Source organism: Gymnogyps californianus, chromosome 1 (genome assembly GCF_018139145.2).
Source record: "Gymnogyps californianus isolate 813 chromosome 1, ASM1813914v2, whole genome shotgun sequence".
Taxonomy (NCBI): domain Eukaryota; kingdom Metazoa; phylum Chordata; class Aves; order Accipitriformes; family Cathartidae; genus Gymnogyps; species Gymnogyps californianus.
This window is the reverse complement of record NC_059471.1, coordinates 137,666,495-137,691,902: the sequence shown is the minus strand read 5'-3', so window position 1 is coordinate 137,691,902 and position 25,408 is coordinate 137,666,495. Positions and strand designations below refer to the sequence as shown.

At 44.2% G+C, this 25,408-nt stretch overlaps 1 protein-coding gene across 1 annotated transcript; it reads right to left on the bottom strand.

Moving 5' to 3' along the window:
- Positions 1–1,389: 1,389 nt before the first annotated feature.
- PTHLH (parathyroid hormone like hormone) lies at positions 1,390–14,379 on the bottom strand. Its single transcript, XM_050913011.1, has 4 exons — positions 14,293–14,379; positions 11,563–11,685; positions 5,519–5,941; positions 1,390–1,550 (listed from the first exon to the last, which is right to left on the bottom strand). The coding sequence occupies exons 2-4, from the start codon at positions 11,661–11,663 to the stop codon at positions 1,541–1,543; spliced, it is 534 nt and encodes a 177-aa protein (XP_050768968.1). The 5' UTR covers positions 11,664–11,685; positions 14,293–14,379; the 3' UTR covers positions 1,390–1,540.
- Positions 14,380–25,408: the final 11,029 nt, after the last annotated feature.

Below are 25,408 nucleotides of genomic sequence, written 5' to 3'. Positions count from 1 at the left end.
TAATGGAGCAACAATTACAAGAACTATCTTAAAATTCCCAGGATTTGTAATTTATTTTTCCAAGCTTGTATTTTTCTGATGTTGCTGATGTTAAAGGAGTGAGACAGAGAAAATTCAGTAGGATTTTACAAAGTACAGATATCTCCGTGAAACAATCATCTCCTTTACTCAGGTTGCCCCCACAGCAGCTGATGTGATTAACATGTGGGTGGTAGCAAAAGGGATAGGAAGCAGGACTCATATGTTCACTTTTAAAAAAGGGATAGATCATAATTTTTTTCTGTTGTTTTCTTCAGCCAGCAGCCATGAAGTAATGAAGGTAGTCTCCCCCTTAACTGCAATTGTCTATGGGTTTAAGACAGAAATAAAATTAATGCAGATGTTTTTCAGAAACAGAGCCATGTGAGGCATCTTTGTGGTGGGAGAGGGGAAAAGTTATTCAAGCAATGCAACAGTACCTAGTGATGTGTCACATACTGCGGTTTCCATTTTTTCATTCCTTTATATATTCACCCAGGAAACACTCTTTTTTTTCCCCCTCACATTAACATAAGGTGGTCCCAAAGTGCAAAGTGCTGAGACTCTACTCATGTGGTAGACATTTGCATCTTTGAGTAAAGTTGGTGGGAGCCGAGGACACTGAGCATCTGTCTGTTTTTGAACAAGACTACAGAGTGTGACGTGTGAGCACCTTCCAAGAGTGTAGGAAGTGATGCATCCCCTGGGGCTGCTTTTCACATCCTCTCATTTGGAGAGTGTAATGCTTCAGCCTTTGCAGGACTGGAGGCTGGAAAGGTTGGGAATCATGCTTTCCCTGTAATGGGGTCTGAGCTATATGACAGTACCTCCAGGTTGTTCAGCAACTTAGCTGACTTGAAATAGAGCACTGGAACAAAATATGTTCTGAGTGATTTTTAAGTAAAAGCTAATGTGAAAATGTGGGAGTTTGAACCAATGTAAACACATTAAATTTAAAACAGTTTTCAAATGTAGTAAAGAAAAAAATAGTGTTCCTGCTCTTGAAATTCCTAAAGGACACATCCTTCTGAGTCATTTAATTAGATTATATTTTATTAGACATTCTTTACAAATTTTAAAATACTGCTATTATACATGCACAAAGGAAAATCAGTTTGAACAATGGTACATAGGCATTCATTGAAGTCAACCACAAAACAGGAACATTTTATGTCAGTTATCAATGTACTCGATGTGTATCTCTAAAGTGCATTATGTTACAAAAAATATAGAAAGTCAGCAGCACCAAGATACGTTCACAAAATAAATACACCAGTCAACAAAATAAATTACGGTAAATGTGACAATAATAATTGTCTTAGCCTTAGCCAAAAAAAAAAAAAAAAAAAAAAAAAGGAAAATTCACAATAACCAAATGTGCAGTTTCAGAGAGCAATGGGGGGAAAAGGTTTTATTCTGAGCATTTACAATATTTACAGGTAATAAATATTTTAATACTTCCCATATGTTCACTATTACAGAATACTGCAATATGTCTTCCAGAAATCTCTTGCTGAAAATGTCAGCGCCTCCTGCAAAGAAAAAAAGGACAGAAGAAATAGAAAAATTAATTTTCACTTCAAATACATGGACATAAAATTGATAGCGAGTACCACAGATTATAACGGGTATGCCTTGCTAGTAAACATGTGCAATAATAGGACCTGTTTAACAATGCTACTGTTTTAGACATCTTTTCAAGACTTCTACTATATTTTCTTCAATGCAACTCAGCTAGCAGTATGAAGATCGGCAGTTTGTCACGACACTGAGGCCATCTATTCCACTGTATTGTACACTCAGAGAAATAGGAAGGGGCTTTAGTTTTCTTTAGAGCCTTATGCAAGAAGATTCCTGAGTGCTACAGGTAGAAAAATTGTATCAACCTGTAATAAATATGCCAAATGCCAAAAAGAAAAAAATACAGTTCGAGAAATGAGAAATTTGTTTTGAAGATAAGAAGAAAGTCCTTATTGAGCACTGTAGCAATCATGCCCCTGCTGTGCTAACCGCTTGGGTGTGATGCCAGGCTTCTGATTAAAACAGTTCCATGGGGCTTATTTGCTCTGTCTTTCCCACTGATAGACCACCTGTTAGACGAGGGTCTGTTCATCTTAGAGGTATATATTTCTGTGGTGTCATGTACATGAGTCTATGCAGTACTCATGCAGTAAAGGCTGCTCAGGTCTTGAAATGACCCTTGACAGCATGTCTCTTTAAGTGTTTGAATGAATGCGAAGACTATAATCCTGAAACTTTCCCTCTGTGAGCCAAAGAGCTTGGTCCTGAAAGAAGACAAGCATCTCATCGTGTTAAGCTCTGACTCCTGTTGCATTCAGCCCAAGCTGAAACTGTCAGCTGTATACAGTCCTAAGATTTGGGAGTTTTCTAAGGGATGCTGGCAGCCTGATGTGAGTCCTCTACTCCTCCCTTCCTTGTGAAGGCACGAGAACAAAAGCAGAGCCTGCTCCTATCCTGTCAGTATATCACTTATACTACAATATAATTTTAAGTTACTTCTTAGCAGTGTTGCAGGAAATGCTGAAGGGTTGGGCTTTTTTCCCTTCTGTCCCTGTGAACGGCACATTTCTGTAATGCACATCGGTTCCCTGGGAAACAGCTATAGGCTGGAATGCGAAGCTATAGGATGGAGCGGGATTCGCTCTGTTGCTGGACTGATCACCGAAGCTGCGGGTAGCGTTCCACATGGCAGACGTGTGTGGGCGTAAGACACAAAAAAAAAAGCAAATCCTTGAGAGTTCAAGAGGGTTTTTTTTATGTGCACATTGAAAGTGAGACTACATTTAACATTAGGGAGTTTACTCATTTGAAAGGTTTCTTAGGAAATTAGGTAATAACAGCTTAATTGAATTGGAATGGGAATATAACTGGAATGTCCATGAGAAAGAATTTTTTAAGTGCCTGGAATGGAAATGCTAGGATGAAGCTCCTTAATAATTAACTAACAGTATTAGGGTGTATTCAGGCTATATTACAATATGTATAATAATGGCAGGCAATTCATACAGCACGACTGTATATGTGTGTGTGCACTACACAGGCCTATTTTTAAGAGGGTGACATTTTCATTTTGGCTTGGATTTTAGGCTTTGTTTTAGAGTTTAAGCTAAGCCACATCTTGACAATGGGCTCTGTACTAATGACTACTTGCAAGCTGCTTTCTGTAATTTGGTCTCAGATTTTGCAAGATTGGCTTCTTTTATGAGATACTCACTGTAGTAAGTCAAAAGATCTAGAGAGCACATTATTCTTGGTCTTTTTTCTGACCTAAACCCAAAATTTGGGGATCAAGATTGGGCGGAGGGAATTGTCATGAGGATTTTAATTCAGTGTGTTGAGCAGAAAAGAAGCACAAAGATACAGTGAAAAGCATGCTTAAAGTTTATCTGTGCACTTCCTTGACCTTTACCCTGCTGCATTGTGCATACCCACTTCTTCACTGTAATGATGTTTCTCCTAAGCTGCAGATAGCCTTAGGGGTGCTGCAAAAGCAGCTTCTACTGGTGTAGCTTATGGAAATCCTGTCTGCATACACCTTCCTTGCCCCCCACCAGCAGACAGAGTAGAAGTTCCTGATTCAGCTCAGTACAGCTGAGGAATCAACCTTACTCAGATGTTGTCATCCCTCCATCTAAAATGTGCTTGCCCACCTTGTGCCAACAACCGCATAGACAACTGCATTGAACCTGACTCCCCCTATCTAAAGTACATGTCAGGGAGTTGGGACTTGCTTTCATTTAAAGTTTAGAAATTATATCTTTTGCCAGCCTACTGGGATAACCACAAGCTTGTATACTAGCAGTTTCTGAAGGACGAATTTTGTTTTCCTGTTTTATGGCTTCTCTTTGTTTAATCATCTTCAGTTAAGTATCTAAAGTATAGGCCCTCTTTAGGAATCTGTTTTTCGCCCTGGAGAAATACTCTCTCTTGGGCAATAATATCAGTAGGGTAAAGCTGGACTACCTTCAGCAGTCTGGACTCCACAGTAAAGCTGACCACCTTCAGCCATCCAACCATACTTGAAACAGAAAGGCTGAACTAGGAAAATCAGCAGGGTTGTACCTGTAATTCTTTTACATATCCCATTGGATATACAACTAAAGACAGAGTACTAAGAAAAAGAAATAACAGTTGAAATGCCCTAGGATGTTTTTTCCCTACATTCAAGATTTCTGTGTGCCGAAGATAGGCGTTATGTATTGGCCACCACAGTTCCTTAATATCTGTTGCAACATCGGGCGTCTCCTGACTGGAGTCTCGGAGCATGCCTTTCCTAAGGTGCTGGGACAAACCAGCCTCTCTTACTTCACTACTAACTGCTACAGACATGCTAACTGGTTTGTGGTCCGGGACACTGAATGCCTACCCCCAAATGCCGGTAACTCCTGTAGATGCAAGCAGAAGTTGAGGCGATGGAGCACGTTGCAAACTGTGGGCTGTAAAGCTTAAACCAAGACTGGATTTTAGTAAATCCCACAACTGATGTCTCTTTCTAAGGGATTTACTGTGAGCAAGTGGCACTTCTCTTATGTCTCTATTCTGCCAAAGTGAAGGGGAGGAGGAGAGAAAAGGGTGGGGGTTTTGCTGTTGAAAATGCAAACATTTGAGAACTGAGGAGTGGACTCCTTGGCTTTGTCTGCAAGTGTGCAGACTTCCACTCAAGCTGAGATGACTGCAAGCAGATGAGTCGCTTGGGGCACCTAGGCTGAAGTCTCCAGCCTGCCACTGCCCTGAAAACCCTTCATTGTCATACATGAGGGAAGCACGTCTCTCTCCAAAAGCAATGCTCAACATTTTTCAGCAGCAACGTAATTGTTTCACGAGCTGGCAAAAAGATGGAGCTGAATTAAAAAGTCCTAATGGCAGGGAAAATTTTATGGTGAAAGGCTGGTCTGCGTTGTTTGCAGATATTACTAAGAGAGAAATTTTCCGTGTTCTCCCCTAAGGTTAAACAGTAAAATGAAAAACTGTAAAGTAAGGGTAGGAAAGTTGCCAAAAAGGGGAGGCGTTGAGAGGGAGGAAAGAAAACTTCGCCATTTTATAGATGCAGAGCCTTAAATAAAACTCAAAGCTTTCAATCTGCTGAGGCCCAAGTGTGGGACCAAGATCTGATGTGAGAGACACTACAGTTAAAACAGGAAAGGAAATTTTAATGGCTATGATGCGCTCTCTTTTTGCAGAAATAACCTTACTTACTACTCACTCACCTTCAGGAAGCTCATTTTGGCAATAAGTGGTTTACTTGAATTGTTTGTCATAGGAAAGAAAGACTTTGTCACCAGTGCAAAGTGGAAAGGGTACTTACTTACCTCCAGAAAGCACCTTGAGACTGTGCACTGCTTGAAAAGCCACTGCCCAGTTACAAGCATGAAGTTGTGCTATTACTCCAGGTTTGAGGGAGGCCTTGGCCTCTCACACCAAAGGATAACAATTTCAGTAAATATATGGTATGCCCCCCCAAAGGATATAGCAGAATTACCTTAAAGTGTGATTATGTGTAGTAACAGAGCTGTCCAAGAGTGGGCTCTCAGTCACGCCGCTTCCGTACACGCCAGAATTTAGCCAAGCCGAGCGGGCTCGCCTCTTTTTCTTCTCCTGTTCCTTACGTTTTCCAGGCTTTGCTTTCTTTTTCTTCCCTGATACCTTCAGGGGCTGCTCCTTGTAGGTCTGTGATTTGTTTGTCTCCTGAGTTAGGTATCTGCCCTCATCTTCACTACCAAACCGGACAGGGTAGTTCTTCGTGTTGGTAGCAGGCTTAGGGTTAGGTGAAACCTCTGAAGTTGCACGGATTTCTGCAGTGTTGACACCTTCAATTAAATTTTGAAGAAATATTCTTCTTCGTAAGTCTTGGATTGACTTGCCCTTGTCATGCAATAGCTGGTGCTCTGATACAGCCCGTTTGCTAAAGAAAGAGAAGAGAGGAGGGGGAAAAAAAATATTTAGGATTTGGTTATTGCCCAGTACTTGGCAGAGCTCCTCTCTCCTCTGGCATTTGGTGGCCACAGTGACTGTGTACCAGCTCTCAGGCTTGGAGACATCCAGTTAAGTCAGACTGCTGGAGCAAGTCCTGCTTCTCAGAGTAGCTGCTCCCTACAGAGAAGGGAAAGACCTAAGCGGGTAATAATTCTCAGCTGACCGATCACACACCACTGGACCTGGAGTTGGATTAGTCACTGCTCTGTTCTAGGAAAGCATTACAACTCTTAATATATCACACTTCAGGCAGTAAAAGCAGGAAGACAGTTGTCAGAGATAGGAAAACTAAAGGGTCAGATAATGGAGCACTACTGTCAAGCAAGAGAGGGAATAACAAGTACTTGCACTGAAGCCGGAAGCAGTGTTTATACAACATCATTCTAAATAATTTTCTTCTGCTCAGTCATGTACTTCAAAAACATAAATAAGTACATGAAAGTGCATTTCATTTCTAAATTTAAATAAGTGCAATTGCAGGAGCGTAATGGAAAACTGTTCAAATTCGGGTGCCTAAAACATAGGCACTTCAGTCTACAATGAGCTATCCAGAGAGGCATTCTGAGCATCAGCAGACACGAGCCTCGGCCACTCCTGTTGATTTTACTGCTTGGCCAGTTGTGTCTAATTATGGTTTTAGATGCCTTTCTAGTATTCCTTTAAGCGTGAACTTTTGGGGCCAAATTTCTTGTCTGCTGTGCTCTCTGAGTTTTACACTAGCCCTCTTCACTGGATCTTCTTCAAGAGCATCCTGATTTGTTTGAGTGGGTCTCCGGTACTTTTCCAGAGTTTGTGACCTTTTGGTTCACTAACCTCTGCCTTGTTTTCGAGGAACTGGGAGATGGTTAGCTATCTGCCTTTTAGAGATGTTGTACTGGCAAAGAAGGTATGAAACTTCTGAGGAAAGAAGATACAAGTGGCACCTGGATAACAAATAACTGTGAGAAAATACATGCTTTTTCCTTGATGTAAGATAGATGCACAGCTGCACTGTGAACCACAGAAAGAGTGCACGCTGGGATTTTAGCTATGTTCCCATGAATGCTATAATACAGTTTATCCTTCCAATTGCCCTACTTCAGTGTGCAGAGATTGGCTATGTATCCTCTCATCTTGCATCAGGGTACTGCATGTGACTGGATTCTTAGTGGCCAAAGAAAATGAATTCACTGCCTTGCCTGTCGTATAATCATTTGGTCAGTTAGCTGGATAAGAAGTTGTTTCTGTATGTGGGTGAAATGGGAGAAGACATACAACTGCGAGTGAACATTCCTTCCTTCCGTCCCATCCCTAATTACCCTGCTATGTCACCAGGTTTCAAAATGTGGTGGATAAAGATAGTATGCTAAATGATTGGGCGTGTTCTGCAATTTACCTTTCTCAGTCCCTTCAGCCAAACTCTTTAGATTTGTGGTTTGATGAACAGTAGAGCTATTTGAAATTGGCAACTTCAAGTAGCATTGGTTTAAGAGCATCCCCTTTGCTTTTTGTCTTTGTAGAGCTGCACTTTTTCAGTATTGGGTTCAAGTGATGGGTCCAAGTGATACTACATCTCTATTACTCAGTGTAAAATTCAAACAGCAGCTTTCCCCCATTCCACAATAAGACTGAAAGAAGACTGTTGTTTTTGCATGAAGTCATACAGTAGGGATACTTGCTCAAAATCAGGCCTAGATATACTCAGGTTTGTGAGCACACATTTGACCAAACATTGTCTATGTTTTAAGCGTCCCAAAATCAGTTTTGGATGACTTCAGGCTTTAGGGCAAATATTTTATGCCCTTCAGCTCAATGTCCCTAAGCAAAAATGCAATGTGATAATACTGAGCTGAACCCATATTGTTTCTTTCTCTTCAGTGCAGCTGTGACCATTAACGCAAGCTCAAGATCTCCCCCAGGAGAATTTTTTTGACCAGTGCACTCCCTGAAGCTCTCCAACAGCCATCTCTAACAACCTTCTCATTAAGGTCAGTCTGATTTGCAAGTATGCTAATAAAACTAGCATCTTGGACTCCTCTGAGTGGCATACTTCTGTGCTGCTTGTCAAGCTGTCCATTGTGGGTCACGTTACATTCCTAGCTTCAGTAATCTATTTTCCCAGTACATTTGCATGGGAAATGCAGTTCTCCTTTCACTCTTCTAGTTTATAAAAAGCATACAAAATCTCAGTGCTTTACTGAGTCTAAAACAGTATGTCTCGTGATGAGCAAAGCTTTCCTACTGCCTCTTGTAAACTACCAAGGATAATTCCTTTTATCACAGACAACCTAAAGCTGCCTTAATCCTGTAATGTGTATTTGGTCAATTTACCCACTGTGACAAAATCTTGAATCTCTAAAGCCTGTTATTAAAGTACTCTTGATTGAAAAGCTATTCCATTTTACAGAGCTGAAACCTAAAGATTTGGGCCCAGTACACACAAGGCAGTCAAAGAGCATTACAAGATCTACATCTTGAGTGAGCGTGCATTTCCAAAATAATGCAGGGATTGACGTGTGAGGGGTTAGTGTGCCAAAGAGGGTGGATTTCTGTTTAAATGTCTGTATGATATTTAGCATCAAGTCTGGCCCCAAATAACATTCTGCTATTCCAGATGATTGTATAACATTACGTAGTGTTACATTTCACGTGACTTTTATTACTCAGCCAGGCTTAAGGATTACATTTTGCCTACCAACTTCCTTTGTATGCTCTAGATCAAAAATCTCCTTAAAACAAAGAAGATGTGGTAGATACATATCTCTTTGACCTTCTGCCTCCTTCTGCCTCAGTTATTCATACTCCTGTGTTTGTAAATCGGGGAAAAATAGCTTGCCCAAGAAGGCTGATGTAAGAAGTGCTTCATAATGGAGATATCAAGAATATCTCACCCACACACACAGAGTAGGAAGGCAATGGAAACTGGAATGATTGCATTCACATATTGGGTATGATACGTAAAAAAATATTAGCCTGTTAGGGTTAAGATGACCCACTAGAGGTCCCTTCCATCCTTCTATAAAATGCACCTTTCATTCAAGGAAAAAGTGTCTGTACCCAAACCAAGTGCAGTAAATGCTAAGCTTACATGTGGTAGGCACTTTTGAAAGAAGGATGTTGATGGTTTGTATTTGACCAGAGTGTCCAAACTAATTACTGTATCCAAGTATACTGTGCACATACAAGACTTAATGTCTCATTATGAGGAAAACAGTAGAAATCCATGACATGTGACTATCCTGACTTCATGTACTTCCAGATAAGCTGTTCTTTTCAGGCACATTCCTTCTTCATTTTTTTCCCTCGATATCTAGCGTCATTGAGAGGCAACATTCTTCAAGTGACAACTTTCTGTCTCAGACAGTTGCTCTTATTTAACCGTTATTATCCTTGACTATTCACGTTGGGTCTGATCATAAGTTCAGCAAAATAACTGGAAAGGATTCAGTCAGCACTCTGTCTGGATTTTGCAAGACTGAGTGCCCTTGCCACTGGCTCCAAAGGGAGCGAAAGCTGCTCAACCTATCTCAGAGTTTGGAAAAATATTTTGAACAGATCTGAGGACATGATGCTGCAGTGTCTGGGCACGCTGATAAAAATATCTAATTTCACTTTGAGGCATTACTGGGTTTCTCAGAAGTTCTTTAGCAGCTAAAGCATTTCTATAACAAATAATATGTCTGGCAATCTTCTCTTGGGACAATTTGCTATTGCTTTCCATGGGAGATTTGCCTCAGTAAAGTCTGTAGAATCAGGCCTATGTCATTTTCATTATTTTTGCACGGCTATAATAACGTGCTTCAGTATTTTCATCCGTTACTGGTTTAAGCCTTTGACTGAAAAAATATCTCTAGGCTTAAGTGAGTTATTAACCATTAACTCTAGGAATGGTTTGTGGTGATATTAAAACAGGACACATGTTTGAGTGTGGTGTCTGTGTTTGTGCTGTACCCACAAACAAAACTACGTGAATGCCAATAACTGACAGCTGACTGGTTTCTTGTGTGTGTTTTACATGCCATAGCAAAGAAGGACCTGAGAAATGCATTTTGACTTTTTAGATTCCACTTTTTTCCCCCCGTCAGGACGGAATGGGGATGTTGGGAAGACCTCTAACCCTGACCTTTAAAAACAAGTGTTAGAACAATGCTAACTTCAAAAAGAGAGAGCTTATTTCTTAGCAAATCTAACAACAAATTTGGCTTAGATCCAATTCAGAGTTTCCAAGCCAAGAAAGTAACAGCATTTGACTGTACTTCAATTATTTTCATTTTTTATTTCTGAAACTGAAATTTGGTTCCTCTATATCCAAAGAGAAGAAAATGGTCTCACATGAAAGAAATAGCTCAACAATAGTTCGCAGGAGTACAAAACAGCTAAGCATTAATGGACTGGGAAGAATACACTGTAGCATTATCAGCAATAACATGTTCTACACAATTTGCTGTAGGAGATTTGTAATAGCTGTTTGCCTGGTGCCAAAGTTTAGGTGTGTCTGAAGTCACTTCACCTGGGGGATTTTTTTTTTTGTTGCTTAAATGGCAGAGGAAGTGCTAGTTGGAGATCTTGTCCTTATGCATGTAATAAAACATTTACAAGGAAACCCATCTGAAATTGTTTGCTGTGTCATGTTTCCCTATAAGTTGTGATTGGATTTTCCAACCCTCTTTCTCCAACCTGACTTCCTTTTGAACTTAGTAACAATACAGCCCTCCACAGTATGACTGAGGTGTTTCTTCCTCAGAAAATCTGATGCAAGTCCAGTGAAAGCCAGTGAGTTAGATGTGTGAGACAGCTGCTCCTACATCAGCCCAGTGGCTTCTCTTCTGTACTTTGCGTAGGGGTATTAGTATAAACCATGCTGATTATTTTGGAAGGAGCAAAAAGGTCATTTCCTGAACAGACTCTCTTAAGTTACATTATCATTCATCAACAAATATGCTTCTGCCTCCAAGTCAGATTCTGGACTCCCTTTGGAATTTTTTTTTTTTTCTGAAGTGGCAGAAATCCAAAGAAATTGTTCAGTACCTCGGTTTCATGATGGCCCTCACTACTGCATGTCCCCCCTACCCTTATCAATATTGGCGCCATGCCAGTGCCAAAGAAGTATATGTTATTTAGCGTAACATACAGCAGTTTGCTAAAACGGGATGCTCCCTGCTAGGACCCTCCCAGGGCGCAGAAAGGTGCACGGGCAATAGCACATGCTGAACAAGCACACAGCTGCATTGCTGCTCCCTTCGGAAGAAGGGACCCTCTGCTTTTACATCTCCTTCCCAAAGGCTCTATAAAGTCAGACGGCTGAAAAGCGCCCTTTCCCTGCCCCAAAGGCCCTCTGCCTATCGCTTAGGCACCACCAGTGAGCACCTGGGGCAGGTAACCCGGAGCCGCTCCGCTGCAAAGCCGCGCCGGGAGCGCTGCTGGAGGCTGCAAAACCTCCCGGCCTGCTCCCGGCGCCGGCACCAGCGCTGCCGGCCCGGGGGGGGGGGGGGGGCGGCCACCTCCCTCCTCACCCGCACCATCACCGAAGCGAGGGGGAAAAAAAAAAAAAAAAAAAAAAGAGAAACTCACAGTCTGCGGCTGATCCCCTCTACCGATCTCCCGTAAGAGGGCACGGAATAACTCAGCAGAAACACTGCGAAACTCCACTGCTGGAAGAGTTTAGTGAACATTGTATCCTCCGGGTCTTAAAACCTGCAAGGAAAGGGAGATCAGTCCCGAGGGACACATGCGCCAGCGCCGTCCTCAAGCAGTCCCCGCTTTCGGCTCTACCAGCTCCGAGGCTGCGAAGGAAAAACAAACTTTCTGAGCTCTCGGCAGCGGCTCACTTCTTCCAAACTTCGCTCCGTCTCTCTCCCTTCCTTGCTGTCTGCCTCTCCCTCCCTCCTTCCCTCCCTTCCTCTCTCTCTCTCTGCCTCTCGCTTCCCGGAGGCAAGATCTCTCTCAATATTAGTTAAGAAATCATCTAGCTCATATTTGAATCGGGTTAGAGAGCGCATCCATTTCTCTCCGTGAGCCCTGTTCAATTCCAGTCCGCTAAGCCGCTGTCTCAGGGCTTTATGTTACAGAAGCCCTCTGCAGATAAGGAAAGATTCCCAAAAGTCAGCTCAGCTACCCTTTTCTCTGTAAACACACGCGCGGACACACACACACACACACACACACACACACACACACAGATTCAGGCGGGGAGCGGGGGATGCATCTCTACATCTGTCTTTAAGTATACCTCTGCAAAAAAAAGGTCAGGTTCACGTCCTCTGCTTCCGGAAAGTTGGGTCCCCAACTGTGACAAGGAAAGGGAACTCAAGCAAAGAGCGCTGCCTAGCTGGAGAGCCCGAGAGGTCTAAGAGGAGCGGTAGCCCGGGGAGGCTCAGGGGCTGGGAAGCATGCTTGGCTCCGCAGGTTGGATTGGGCTGGAGCCTGCAATGTTCACACGCTCCGAAGCAGCCTCTGGGAGACCTGCGGGAGGACGGAGGGTTTTGCAAAGAGATGGCGCCCTAGGAACATGTGCGGAGAGAGCGAGAGCCCGGGCGGGATACCCACAGCCAAAAAGGAGACTAGAGATCAGCGCTTCCCGGGACCGGAATCAAAAAGGAGAGAAGAAAGGGAAACACCCGACAGCACATGCACTCAGCAGACCCTAAGGACTCCGGCCAAGCTCTTCGCATCTTCTGCAGCCGGGCTCCTCTCTCTCTCTCTCTCTCCCTCCCCCCGCCGCCACCTCTCCCTTTTTGTGTTTACTCCTAGGTCAGCGCCTCCCCTGCCGTAGCACAGTGGAAAGGGCGATCCCCCCCATCAGTGTGGGCACTTCGTAGATCAAGCCCAAAAGCCCCATCTGGGATCGTTGCCGCCTTTCCTTTCACACACCTACCGTTGTTCGTCGCAGTTCCCCTATTAGCTGGAGGTTTGATTCCTAATGATGTTAATTGTAGGCTAGTAAAGGGGGGCGGGGGGAAGGGAGAGGGCTGGGGGAAGGACTCGCAGTCTACGAACACAGGCGCTCCTGGCCAAAAAAGTAAATTAGTGGAAAGTTTTCTCCTCCTCTCCCTCTTTCGCCTTCCTCTTCGCCCTCCGTCAGTCTGGCCAGGGCGTTGCAAATGTCTGTGTCAGGTTGCGCTGCCGTGCGAGGCGGGCAGCGGCGCGGGGCTGCGGGGGCAACGGCGGCGGCGCCCGGGGCGGCGGGAGCGCGGCCAGCCCCCGCGCCCCCCCGGCAGCCCCGCACCCCCACCGGCGGAGGGACCGAATTTTTCCATCACACGAAAACACTTATGTAAAAACCAAAGGTAACACAATCCGCCCCTTTATACAGCCTGCTTGCGCAAGAAACTGTCCCCGGCTATTACGAAGTAAGGTGCAGGGAGAAAGCCTGGGGGGTTTGGTGCGCCCCTCGCCCCCACCCCCCGGCGGCTCTTCGAAAGGGAAATACCTTGCAAGCCAATCTCCTGTTTGACGGCAGAGGATGGGCTCTCCCGCACGCTGTGGCCCTGCCCAGGCGGGCAGAAACGAACACCTGGGGACGCCGGCTCCGTCCCGGTAGCATCCCGGGACCCCTCATCCTTCCGCGGCCGCGCACCCTCCGCGGGGCTCCGTTCCGCGCCCCGCCGAAACCTCCCCGGAGAGACCTGCCCGCGGGCAGCGCCGCTGCCCCCAGATACGGAGGGGTCGCTGGTTTCTGCCACTGACAGCCTGATTTACAGCAAATGCTTTCCCAACACCCTCACAAGCCGCAACAAAACACCGAGGCGTGCCGGCTGGTTGCTCCTTCTCATCCTCTCCCCTTATTAAGGGACGCTTTCTGGAGAAAGTTTAGGTGCAAAGCAAACCATTTTTCAACCTGCAGGTTATTTTACGTTAAACGACACTTGCTGCCACAATTTAAAAGCCCAGCTCCTTAGCCAAATTTCATACCACGCAGGCAAATAAAACCGAAAACATAAGAGCTGAAATAGAAATCATGCTGAAAACATTAAATCGTTTATGCTGTAAATAAATTCCCTGAACACCTGGTAGGCTATAAATTAAAATGTATAGCTAATAGGCTTCTTTGATTTACACTGCCCTTTCGACTAATTAAAAATAATTGTGAGATCCCCTGAAAACAGCCCCCACACACTCACAGGTCTATTGCTCATGTTAAAGGTAAAACGTCCATCAAATATTTTTAGAATTTCCTTTCCCCCAGAAATAAAAAAATAAATAAAAAAAACAAACCATGCCCCAACCCTTACAGACTCAGGAAAAATAAATAGCCTTTATAAACTTGGAATACTGAAGTTTCTTCACAATTTATTACTTCACCTTTTCCTTGAGTTACAGCCCTCTGTGCCTCTCAGAGATCACCCTGGCCAACAGTGGTTGATCTTCTCAGCAATCGCTTCCAAAACTATGTTCTATCCTTAAGAAAAAGAAAAAAAAAGTGAAATAAATCAAAAAAGTAATATTTTTCAAAAGAAATCCAGCCCTACAGAGTTTTTATTCTACCTGCAACAGATTAGTGCTAAATAAAGGGTGTTAAAAGCAGGTGCTTTTCTCCCTTGCTGCTCTTTTTATTATGAAGAACAGAAGCTTCTCCTAATATATATAGTGAGGGAGACCCTTCTCTATTGCTTTTATTGAAAAGACCAAACTTGTGACATCACTAACCACCTTCCTATGGCTGAGTTTACCTCATCTCTGCCTCAGTGGGCTTAGGGGAAAAAAAAAAAAAAAGAGAGAGAGAGAAGAAAAAAAATACAACCCAACTATGGCTTTGCTAATATGGCAGGAACTGAGTAGTGCCAAACCCGTTTAGTAGACTTACTATCATACCATGATACCATGCCCTTCCCCCCTCTCCCCCCGCTGAAGGCTGTTTGTCATCTGCAACAACCGGCGCAGCGCTTTTTCTCCCGCCACCTACACAAATGCTTAACCCGTGAGCAAACTCCTCCTGGTACCTAGCCTCACCGCAAGCCTGAGCCCTCCTCCGTAGCAGGACGGGGCGAAAAATCCCCTCAACAAGGGTTTAAACCCCCACTACCCGCCCCCCTTCCCCGCAGGATGGAGCCCCGCCGGCTGCGCGGAGCGGGGGATGCGCACCCGGGGAAGCGGCTCCCGGGAGGGACCCGCCAGCCACCTGCAGCATCTCACACCGCTGGCCCCCGGCCGCTCCTCCCTGCCAGCTCCAGGTGTCCCCTGGCCTCGGGGGGATGAGAAGATGAGGCTGGACGAGAGGAAGGACCGGCGGAGCGATGCTTCGGCACAGGTGTGTGAGCGATGCTTCGGCCACACCTGTGCCGAGGCATCGCTCCGCGCGTGGGGCGCCCCCGGGCACGGCTGGCCCTGTGCTTAGGAGCGGGGAAAAGCCACGGTTTTGTTGGGGTTTCACCTGCCGGGGCCTCGGTTACTGCAGAGCTCCCCGCCAAGGCGAGGCGCTTGCGGCGGGCGGGTTGTTTTCCCAGCCGGGACGCCACGGAGGGACCGGTCGTTTTGTCGGACCTGGAAAAGGCTTCAGCCGGGGGGACGTGAGGCAAAACTCTTGTGTTTGCCTTTCTGGTCGAGCCCTCCCTGCCGCGACAAAGCAAACCTTATCATTTTAGGTTTTCTGCCTCCCTTCTCTCCCCTCTTCCCGCCTCAAAGACAATGAGATTTTGGAGGGATGCCGCGCTTGGCTTCTGCCTCCTTTTTCCATACGTATAAACAGGCATAAATCAGCTTTCCTACGAGGAAGTTGACCTGGGAGCTTGGCTAGGAAGATAAGTCCCTGTTCCAGGTTTGGCACGTAATTCCCGAGCGGGGAATAGGGCCAGGGGCTGCGGGCGGGTGGGTCACCGGGCTCCCCCCAAAAACTGCTCAGGAGCGAAACCTTCCCCCGAAACAAAAGCCGACAAAGTGGGACAGGTTCAGCTAATTGGGGAGGAGGTGCCATTGCAGCCTCAGAGAGACAGAAGGAAATAATGACTAACCCCCCCGCCCGGTGCTCAGAGACAGGCTAAATCCTCAGCTCTGCAAACTTCCCATCCTTCACCTTTGTGAAGTTCCGCCTCTCCCTCCTCCCTCTTGTTTTATTCACAATAAAGCATTTTCGTCATTTCCCCTCCCGGATTTCTATAACCTCAGTTGCACTCGTCCAGGGCTTCGGTTCAGACGGGGAGTTTAACCTCCCCAGTCTTCCCAGGGTGGAAAAAATGGTGTTCAGCAAAAAAACGCAGGCGTGCTGACTGCTTGAGAGTCTGGCGGGGAAGGGAAGGGAGCGGCGCAACAGCGATTGCTGGACTCGTCCTGCGAGGACCAGAAATCCCCTGGGACTTGCACAACCCCTGTGATCTAGCAAGGTTCAAAGCCAGCGAGCGCAGCTCTGTGCAGGAGAGGTGCGAAGTCCCAGTGTTTATTTCAAAGCTCCCAGGGTGGTCTTGAGAGCAAGGCTGTTACGCAGCTAGCAGCAAACGCGGTTGCTTGCAGATTTAGGCAGACTTTCTAGCACATACTCATTCTTGCCCGCAACCCAGCCCTGGTGCGCTCTGCTGTCCCCAGTTCTCATAAACGTTGCCTTCCTCCTCTCTGACTCTTCCGTGGCTGTCAGGGATGAGAAACTCCTTAGTCCACGTCTGACGTGGTGTAATCTTCTAATTGGGTGAAAAGATTGCTTGGGGAGAGAGAGAAAACCGGTTTTTTTCCTCCCCACCAGCAAGACCCAGACGTTTCGTGGCACTCCATCTGCGCACGTTAATCTCCTTTATTAAACAATGATGGAGTAGCTGAGCAGAGCTGCCTCTCCCACCCGAGAGGCGGCCGGAGCTCCCCAAGTTCAGCTATTGACACAATGCGCGGTTTATTTAGACAATATGCATTTAATTTAACGCGCTCGAGAAAGGCGGGGGGGGGGGGGGGAGAAAAAAGTCTGTGTGGAACTGAAGAGGGTTTTGCCAAATCTTCTGTCTGGTTCCTAGAATCCAGTAGACACCGAAAGGAATAATTTTCAAATTTGAGGGCAAAGAGTCAGTTACTAATTCATAAAGCCTGTCCCTACTACTATCTATAGCCCCGCGGTGCAGGCGGCTGGCACCCCGCGGCGGCGCAGGCGGCGGAGCGTGGACGGGCTCCAGCGGGCGGCGGCGGCGGCGGCGGCGGCGGCGGGGCCGGTGAGCCCCAGTGAGCTGTCCATGGTGGCGCCGGGCCCCGGCTCCCCGCTCCGCCCGCCCGCCCGCCGACGGCCACCTGCCCCCGGGCGCCCCCCGCCGCCCGCCCCGGCCCCGGCCCCGGCCCCGGCCCCGGCCCCGGCGGGGCGCTGCCGGTCCGGCTCCGACTCCGGCTCGGGGAGGAGGTGGGGGCGCAGGCCCGCAGGCCCTCACGCCCTGTCATGCCGGCTCCCGGACCCTGCCTTCTCCTCAGGTATAGCGATCTCGCCGATCCGTGTCGTTTCTACGCATAAGGCCTCCACTTGAATCCTACTCTGTAGGTAAGTAACCTGGAAGCAACAGGCAGCTATTGTAGACCCCTGTTGGAGGGAGGCTTACAAACATACCTGCTCCAAATGTTCACGGCACTTGAAATGCTAATGGTAACCACGCTTTCAATGATGTATGTATTTTCATTTAGTGCTCTGAAACCTTAAGCTGTTAAATTGCCTCTCTCTAGGTCTGGTCTTGACTTCAGCTTGAAATATCTCTTAACATAGATTGGGCTGTTCTATTTTGTTCCATTTTTTGTGACGGAATATCTATTAAATACCAACAGGAACAAACGTGTCTGGTCTATTTAACTTACACAAAACTATTACCAAGCTGGGCTGGCTGGAGAACAAGAATTCAATTTAAAGGCGGGGGGGGGGGGGGGGAAGAAGCTTTGCAATTTGTTTTTGCACTATGTTGGAACAAAATCCAGCCCTTTAGACATTTTTCTGAGAGGAGACAGACTCACCTCCTGCCTTGGAATAGCTTAGTGGTTAGTGTACTCATCTGGGATGTGGGACACCAGAGTTCATAGTCCTTCCCTTCTCTGATTCAGAGCCCTAATCCCTGGGCTGTTGGCTTCTCTCAGTTCCATCCCAGACCTAAAAACCTTTCTGATGACATTTGTGATGAATGGATATTTTCCAATGGGTGAAAAATGAATGTTTAGTTAAGGAAAAATTCCCATCTAACAGTTACTCTGAGCAGCCTGGGATTTTTGGTTAAACAAGGAGAAGTCCAGACTGCCATCATACAACAATGGCAGGGAATTGCAAGTTGTGCAAAGAAGTGGTGTGCTGGGAAAAAGGAAGGAGTCTCCTTCTTTGGTGGCACACAGGGCTAGTGTGGCTAAGACATACTTTCTTTAGGTTTAGGTTTGCAGATTATTTTGAAAAAAGGAGGACTCTGTCCTTCCCCATGGGCACACGGGGCTAGTATGGTTAAGGTATGCTTTCCTTAGATATTAGTTTTGTTTGATTTTTTTTCTATTTCTTTAGCAAATGGAACACAAGAGAAAGTTGCACCTAGGATCATATCTAGCCTCATTTGATTTCTCAGCTCAGAAGACAGGCTGCCTTTCTGCACCTGGGCTGATGGAAGTAATCTGTTCGTGTGAAGCTTGAAGTCATGCCTGTGAATCTGGACAGCACGGTACCGTAACATGCTCTACCATGAGCATAGCCTTTATTTGCTAGCATTTCTTAAATACATATCTTTGGTTTATGCATTTTGGTTTTATTAATCTAATTATTTTTGGTAATCTCCAGTCTGCCTTCCAGGAACTTTGCTGCTTCTTGCTGTTTGTTTTAAAACAGAAATGACTGGAACCGTTACGTACATCCTCTGCTTTGACTCAGATGTGCTTTGCTCCTTCCTTTCCTCCTATGCAAGTAAAATGATCCTGTGTTCTCTCCTTTCATACCACATTAATTATCCATTTTCATATCCCTAATACCCAGTGGAACAAACTGCATCTTTAAACTTTTCCCAGAAGTCATGGGATCTGGTCCAGCTCTCACTGAAGCCAAACTGATTCTCTTCATTCACTTTATTTGGATGGTGGTCAGCATCTTACATGGCCATCTTTTCTCCAAATTTTGAATGTTCTTTGATCTCACAGTGTGGTTACTTTTTTAGACATGATGCTCCATAGGGTATGAAGCCTAAGCTATAATAAGCAAGGTGGAATGACCACCTGACTTGCTTTAAGCAGGCCATGCATAGTGAAATGTAGCCTGCAGAGTTGCCCATGACATGGTGCATAATCAGCTTGGACAGCAGGAGATGTGAGCAAGCACATTTTTAGAGAAGCTTCAATTAACCCTTGCAGGTTAGGGTTCTAAATTTACTAGCTTATCAAATGTAAAATTCAATTAACCTTTAGAAATAAATAAGGATCAACTATAAAAGTTATATACTAGCTGTTATTTGTTTATCCCAAGATGATTAAACTGTTTCTTATATCATTCTAACACCTTGTCTTACACTGAGATTAAGTTAATTGCTCCTTCATCTCCAGATTTCATCTCTCTTAAAAACAGAAACAATACTCTGTGTGTTTGGTCTGCCCTATCAATGGTTCTCTCTAAAAGCTGTTTTTTTGTTTTTTAGGAATATTGACTACTTTATTTCTGCCAAATGTTTGAAGCAATTTCAGTGGCTGTGGGAGATGGAAGTGTAAAGGTGCCAAAAAGTTGGTAAAGCAATATTTGGCTTTAGTAAGCCAAGGTGGCAAGGTCTAATTTTCTGCTAAAAATCGAAAAGGAGTTAGAGTTTTGGCTCTGAGCAGGACTGGACATTGACAGTCAAGGTTCCTGGGTTCTGCTGCCCTTACTGAAATCACTCTCTCTTCTGAGTCCTTGAGGTGACTTGAGTCTTGTACAGGTTCTTGAGCTGGCAAGTGAGGGAATGACACATGGGAGAGTTTTCTGAGAGCAGCCCGTATGACTCAGGGGTGGCCTCTGTAGTCATAACGCATGTAAAAACAAAGCAAGCTATACTTAGTGCAGGCTGAGGACAGCTCTAGGAAGGAACTCTAGGTTGCTATGCTGGCAGGACTGAGATCCAAGGTTGTAATACACTGCCTTGACAAAAGGAGGCTGTAGTCATCATTTCAACCTGTAGATCAGAATAGCAGCAAGGGGTTGGCTTCTATTTTATTGGAAATATTTCAATTTCTTGATTGCTTTGCAGACTACCAGATTAGAAACAAAATCTTTAAGTGGTTTTCCCATCTTTGCCCCGTCAGAGTATTGCACTTGGTGTCTGGCTGACTGTACACTCTTGAATAAGCCTTGCACCTGCAGTATGACAAGCATGCCTGAAGTAATCAAAAAGTTCCTGCTTGATGTTGCTTTTTGGAAAGGGCCAGTAGCTGAGCATGGAAATGTGACAAGCTTCTTGCTTCCAGCCCTGAGTGATGTATCGGTTCTGAAATAATGCATACACACAGACAGAAAAGGCTCCTGGGCTTCCCACAAAGAGTTAAGTCATTCAGAGCATGTGGCTATTCCAGTCCTTTTCAGAGACCCTCTCAGGCCCTAGTCATTGCAGAAATTCCTCACATGTGCCCAGACCAGAGAGAGCTCTTCCTCACTTTATTATTTTCCATCTTTGAAAGCACAGCACTGAAACTCCCACAAGAACATTGCGCCAGGACCAGTAGACCAGAAAAACTCACATTAAAATTGAGGGATCCCACTTGTATGGAGAGAAAGAGCTTGCAGGACTCAGGGGGGAATGTCAGACCTGATGAAATCTGTATGGTTTTTCGCTAACAATCCACGGAGTCACAGGCATGAATAGGGAAAAAATGTGCAACAGGTGGTGAGGCTTATCAGATGGTTGCTTATCACTAAATACCCCTGGGATGCCTTTATCCTCTTTTCACCAAATATCACTATTTTTGCAATATCAGGCCAAAAGGTAATCAGTGATAACAACAGTCTGCCCTGTCACAGAAGCAGGGTTTGTTAGACTCATCATGTCCATGGTTGCAGTCACTGTCAGACTGTGTCAGACTCTCCCTCAACCACCTCTTTGAGGGCACGCTCATAAACTCCTTTCATGAAACTATCAGCACAAAAGGTCGGGTCTGTGTGGGGAGGAAGGGAAACAAACTTTACTTCAGTGACTACAGATATCAGAAATATCAGCAACCCATGCTGCGAAGGCCATCTGCACGCTGTGCAATCTGTCCTCCCAACAGCTTCAGAGCAGGTGTTTTTTAATCAAGGTCTCCAGGTGCTTGTTTATGAAATACTTTGTTTCGAGGGACACATGCGCAGTCTGAGGAGGAGTGTGATATCTGTGCAGTCCTCTGGAATCCTGTACTCATTAGTAAGTAGTGATGATGTGCTTGTCAACACCTATAGGAAAGCCAATTTGTACTAAATTATTTAAACCCTACTCGAACAATGATGATCTTATTTAAGTTGCAGGTGCTCAGCTTCAGGCCCAGGCTTGTGTGAGCTGTTTACTTGTTATGTCTCAAAATACACTTACTGAAAATAAAAAAAAGAAAAAATGTGCATGTAAGAATGCACAAAACAACGTCTTTTTGTTAAATTTTAGGGCCTTTTTCCATAAACACACAAAAGCTGAGCTAAGACAGTCTTGTTAAGTTTTGCCAAGCGTTGGGGCCTCCGAGATCCCATGCATGTTCTACAGAGCTTTTGCACAATAGATAGCATCTACAGGCTGCAAATGAGCATAAGGGCTCTGCTGCATTCGGTGCTATACCGTCCTGTGGTACAAGAATAGCTTCTGCTTAACAATCCAGTTTAAGCACAAGTTGCAACAGGTAAACAAAAAAAGCAAATAGGGAGAGAACAAATGGGATAACAATAAACCCAAATCCATTTCAGCTAGCTTTGTATCAGTCCAGCCCACTGTCTATAAGGCAGTAACTCCTAGACGTCAAGGCAGAAATAAAGCTTCAGGTGGAATTTAAAGGTGTGTAAGGAAGTGGCTTAATGGCGTAAGGCACACAAGGGGAGAAGGCACAGGGGGTTGTGAGGTAGATGTGGATGAACAGGCAGGGAAAACTGGCAGTGCTGGCAGAGTGAAGATGGGAATATGGCAAGAACTGAACAGCCAGGTAAGGTGCAGTTCAGTTGTGAAAAGATTTAAAGGGAGGGGTAAAAGGTGGTGGTGGTGGGGTTTTGGGGTTTTTTTTTTTGGTCATTTTAGGGAAGAAGGAGGGAGGAAGCAGAAGGCCATGAATGGTACAAATTGTAGGACTGAAATAACTAGCAAAGAAAGAGGATGATTTGGGCAATTCTTTGAGCAGATCAGGTGGCGAACAACTTGCAATGGCTGAAGGTTAAGATGCAGAGGTGAAACACCCAGGTGAAAGTGTTTGTATTCAGGATACATTCTGGAGATGTTGAAAGAGGAAAATATTTGGGTATAAGCCGTGTTGGAAGCATCAAAATGCCTCAAAAAACCCCCCAAATCAAAATCTAGAACCATGGACGCAAGGGATTGCGTGTTTGACAAGACTCTTACCAACAGGGAGAAATAGTAAAAAAAGAGTGTGGACTTGGAGAAGAGCTCAGCTGAGATCTTAACTATGTTTAGCTTAAGCTCAAGCCTATACAAATGAGAGATGGAATAAAGGATGGAATTGGATGTAGGCAATTTCATATGTCATCATCCTAAAGATAGTTTGAGAGTGAATAAAGGTTCTGTGTTTAGGGAGGCCTCATACTGTGGGTCTTGGTCCATAGTTAAGCTCTTAGCTGTTATGGTAATGCAAACACATAATAATCATAAAGGAAGGGTTCAACGACAGCACAGTGTAAAGTCCAAAGAAAGGGAAGCGGGGAAAGAGGAAAGATCATCTGGATAAGGTTCTAAATGGCCAAGTAAAGAAACGTAATGAAACACAATGCCCAGTGCAATGTGGAATTTAAACAGGGTGTTGCTGAACAGAAGAACTGAACAGTTTATGAGGATGTGGATAGAGGAGGAGATTTGGGACTTAGCCAAGTGAAAGAGGTTGGAAACTTATCTGAGAGCTGCATTAGTCAAAAGAAGAGGCTAGAAGTCAAACTAGAGACAGCTGTGAATAGTATTAGAAGGATTCTAGGGGTTTTTTTTGGTGTTGCAAAAGGCATGCCTCCTCATTTGAGGGGAGAAAGAAAATGGGAATGTTATCAAGTATGGGTTGTTTAAAGACGGGAAGAACTACAGCGTGTTTAAAACAATGCTGTGGCTTTCTCTGTCTTATTTCATCCCATTAGTGTAGGACAGAAATATTTTGCCAAGTGCAAAGTTCACAGGTACGTAATTTTGCTTGTATACTGTAATTCTTATAATGAACTTCAATCAGCTTCAGTTGGGTTACAACATCGCATATTTCAGTCTTCCTGTTCCCGAACTTTTACCTTAGTATGAAAAGTATGTCTTTTCTTTCTTTTTTTTAATCCCTCAGATCCATCATGGTCCTTTGTGGATGTCTCACTTTGGTAATAAGTTTGCCTCCTACAGTTGTTTTTTACCCTGATCCCCAAGCTTTTCTATCCTGGCTTATTTATTTTTGTGTACAGTTTGATTGTATTCCTCTGCTATCATACCTATTTTAGAAATATCTTAAGTTTTACATTACCTCCTTAAATAATTCTTATGGAAGATACTGAGTCTTTCAAGTTGCTCCAAAGAACCAAACCAAGCCAGCCAGTTCACTGACCTGAAACCATTTTCTCAAATCCCAGTTAAAGCTGATTGCTTAATCTATCCTCTGTACTGGAAGGTTCCCTAAGAATATTGGCCAGGGGACATATCTGAAGTTTTTCTGCATTTCTGTCATTATTTCCAGGGTCTTGCTGGAAGCACTTTATAAATTATGTAATCACACCTTTAAGTCCAAAAATTCCATGTACAGGGTTCCGTGAAAACACTGCTGTGTGAAGAAATACTGGGGTTTTTTTCCAGTCTCTTTTGCAGAAGTTTCATTATAAGTTTCATCATGTTGTGACAAGGCATGTGAATACAGTGCTCAGCCATAAACATAATGACAGACTTTGTAACAAAATGTATTAATTTTGATTTATTTATATAATCTTGTTTATTTTGCTTTATTCGTCATGCTACTATGCTTTTTATTCTTTTTATGCCATCACAGAACAGATAATATCCATCTTTCAGTGATGTGGGAAAGACAATGAATGACTGTTTACTGAAACAAACAGTACCGGTGGAGTTGGCCTTCTTGGAATAAAGAATTACATCATATATTTTATGTGAAAGATTAACAAAAAGACTCTGAATGTTGGTCCTTGCTTTACTTCACAAGTTCTCTGTCTCTGTAAGTGTACTACAGAGTAAAGCACAGCCAGCATTATTCTAGCTCTGCGGTTAGAAACAGTTTTCCCCAAGGCCACTTTTGATTTTAAGGGTTGAAATCTGTTTTTATTTGTCATACATAAAAGCTCATTTCTGTAATGGAGGCTGTTTTAAAAGATGAAGCTATGCATACTTAAATAAAGATAAAGAATTTAATTATTATTTATAGTATTGTCAACTGGTTGATTATTTACTCAAAACAAATTATTTAGTAATTATAGGAAATATAGCAAGGGTCACATGTACAGTAAATGCTTAGCTAAAAAGAAAGAAGTCTATTGAGATGGTTTCCTTGCTAATCAGAAGCATGGCAAATTTTCAGGCTCAGGAAGTTCATTTAGGTTGCAACAAGGCAACAATGTATAGATATATTGTTCAGTTTACTTTTTTTCCACAAGCAATAACAGAATCTTCAGTCGCAGTATGGCAGAATAAGATGAGAGAAAATGACTGTACAAATCCCTGCAACCAGAAATCTATTTATGATTAGAATTTATGAATTTAGAATTTAAGAATATTTTTTCTAAGACTTCTATGTGACTACCCATTTGCAAAGTAGTGTAAAGTGTTTGGAGATGTATCGTTTGAGCTGCTGACATAATTAATGATTTCATTAAGAGCATGAAAGGAGGCTCTTGTATTTCTCTGGCATTAGCAAGCCAAGTTCATGTCCGAACTCTAATAACCAAAGTCGCTTTTGCTGATCTAGACTGTTGGTCCTCTTGTTGCAAAACAAAAATTTGAAGGCCAAATATTATACTGGGCTGTGATACTTCCGAACATGTCAGGAGTGTGACGTGTTTTACATATGAGCAGCTACTATGGATTACAGGCTGGCAGAAAACTTACCAACTTTTCACATAACAATGCAAATGGGAAGAATGTAACAGAATAAAGTGCTTGCAGAAGTTCAAAGGAAACCAATTTAAAAATTACCACTTATCCCTCCCATTTTTCATATAAGACTCTTGCTTAGCTAGTCTGCCCTCCAGAAGTAATGTTGATCCTTGAAAATTTATGGCAATCCTAAGAAAACTGCAGTAGGATTTGTTAGGAATAAATTATGAATTTGGGACAGTGCCCTTTTAGTTATGCCCTGACTGACTTTTCATCTCATGAGAGTTTGGCTAACATCC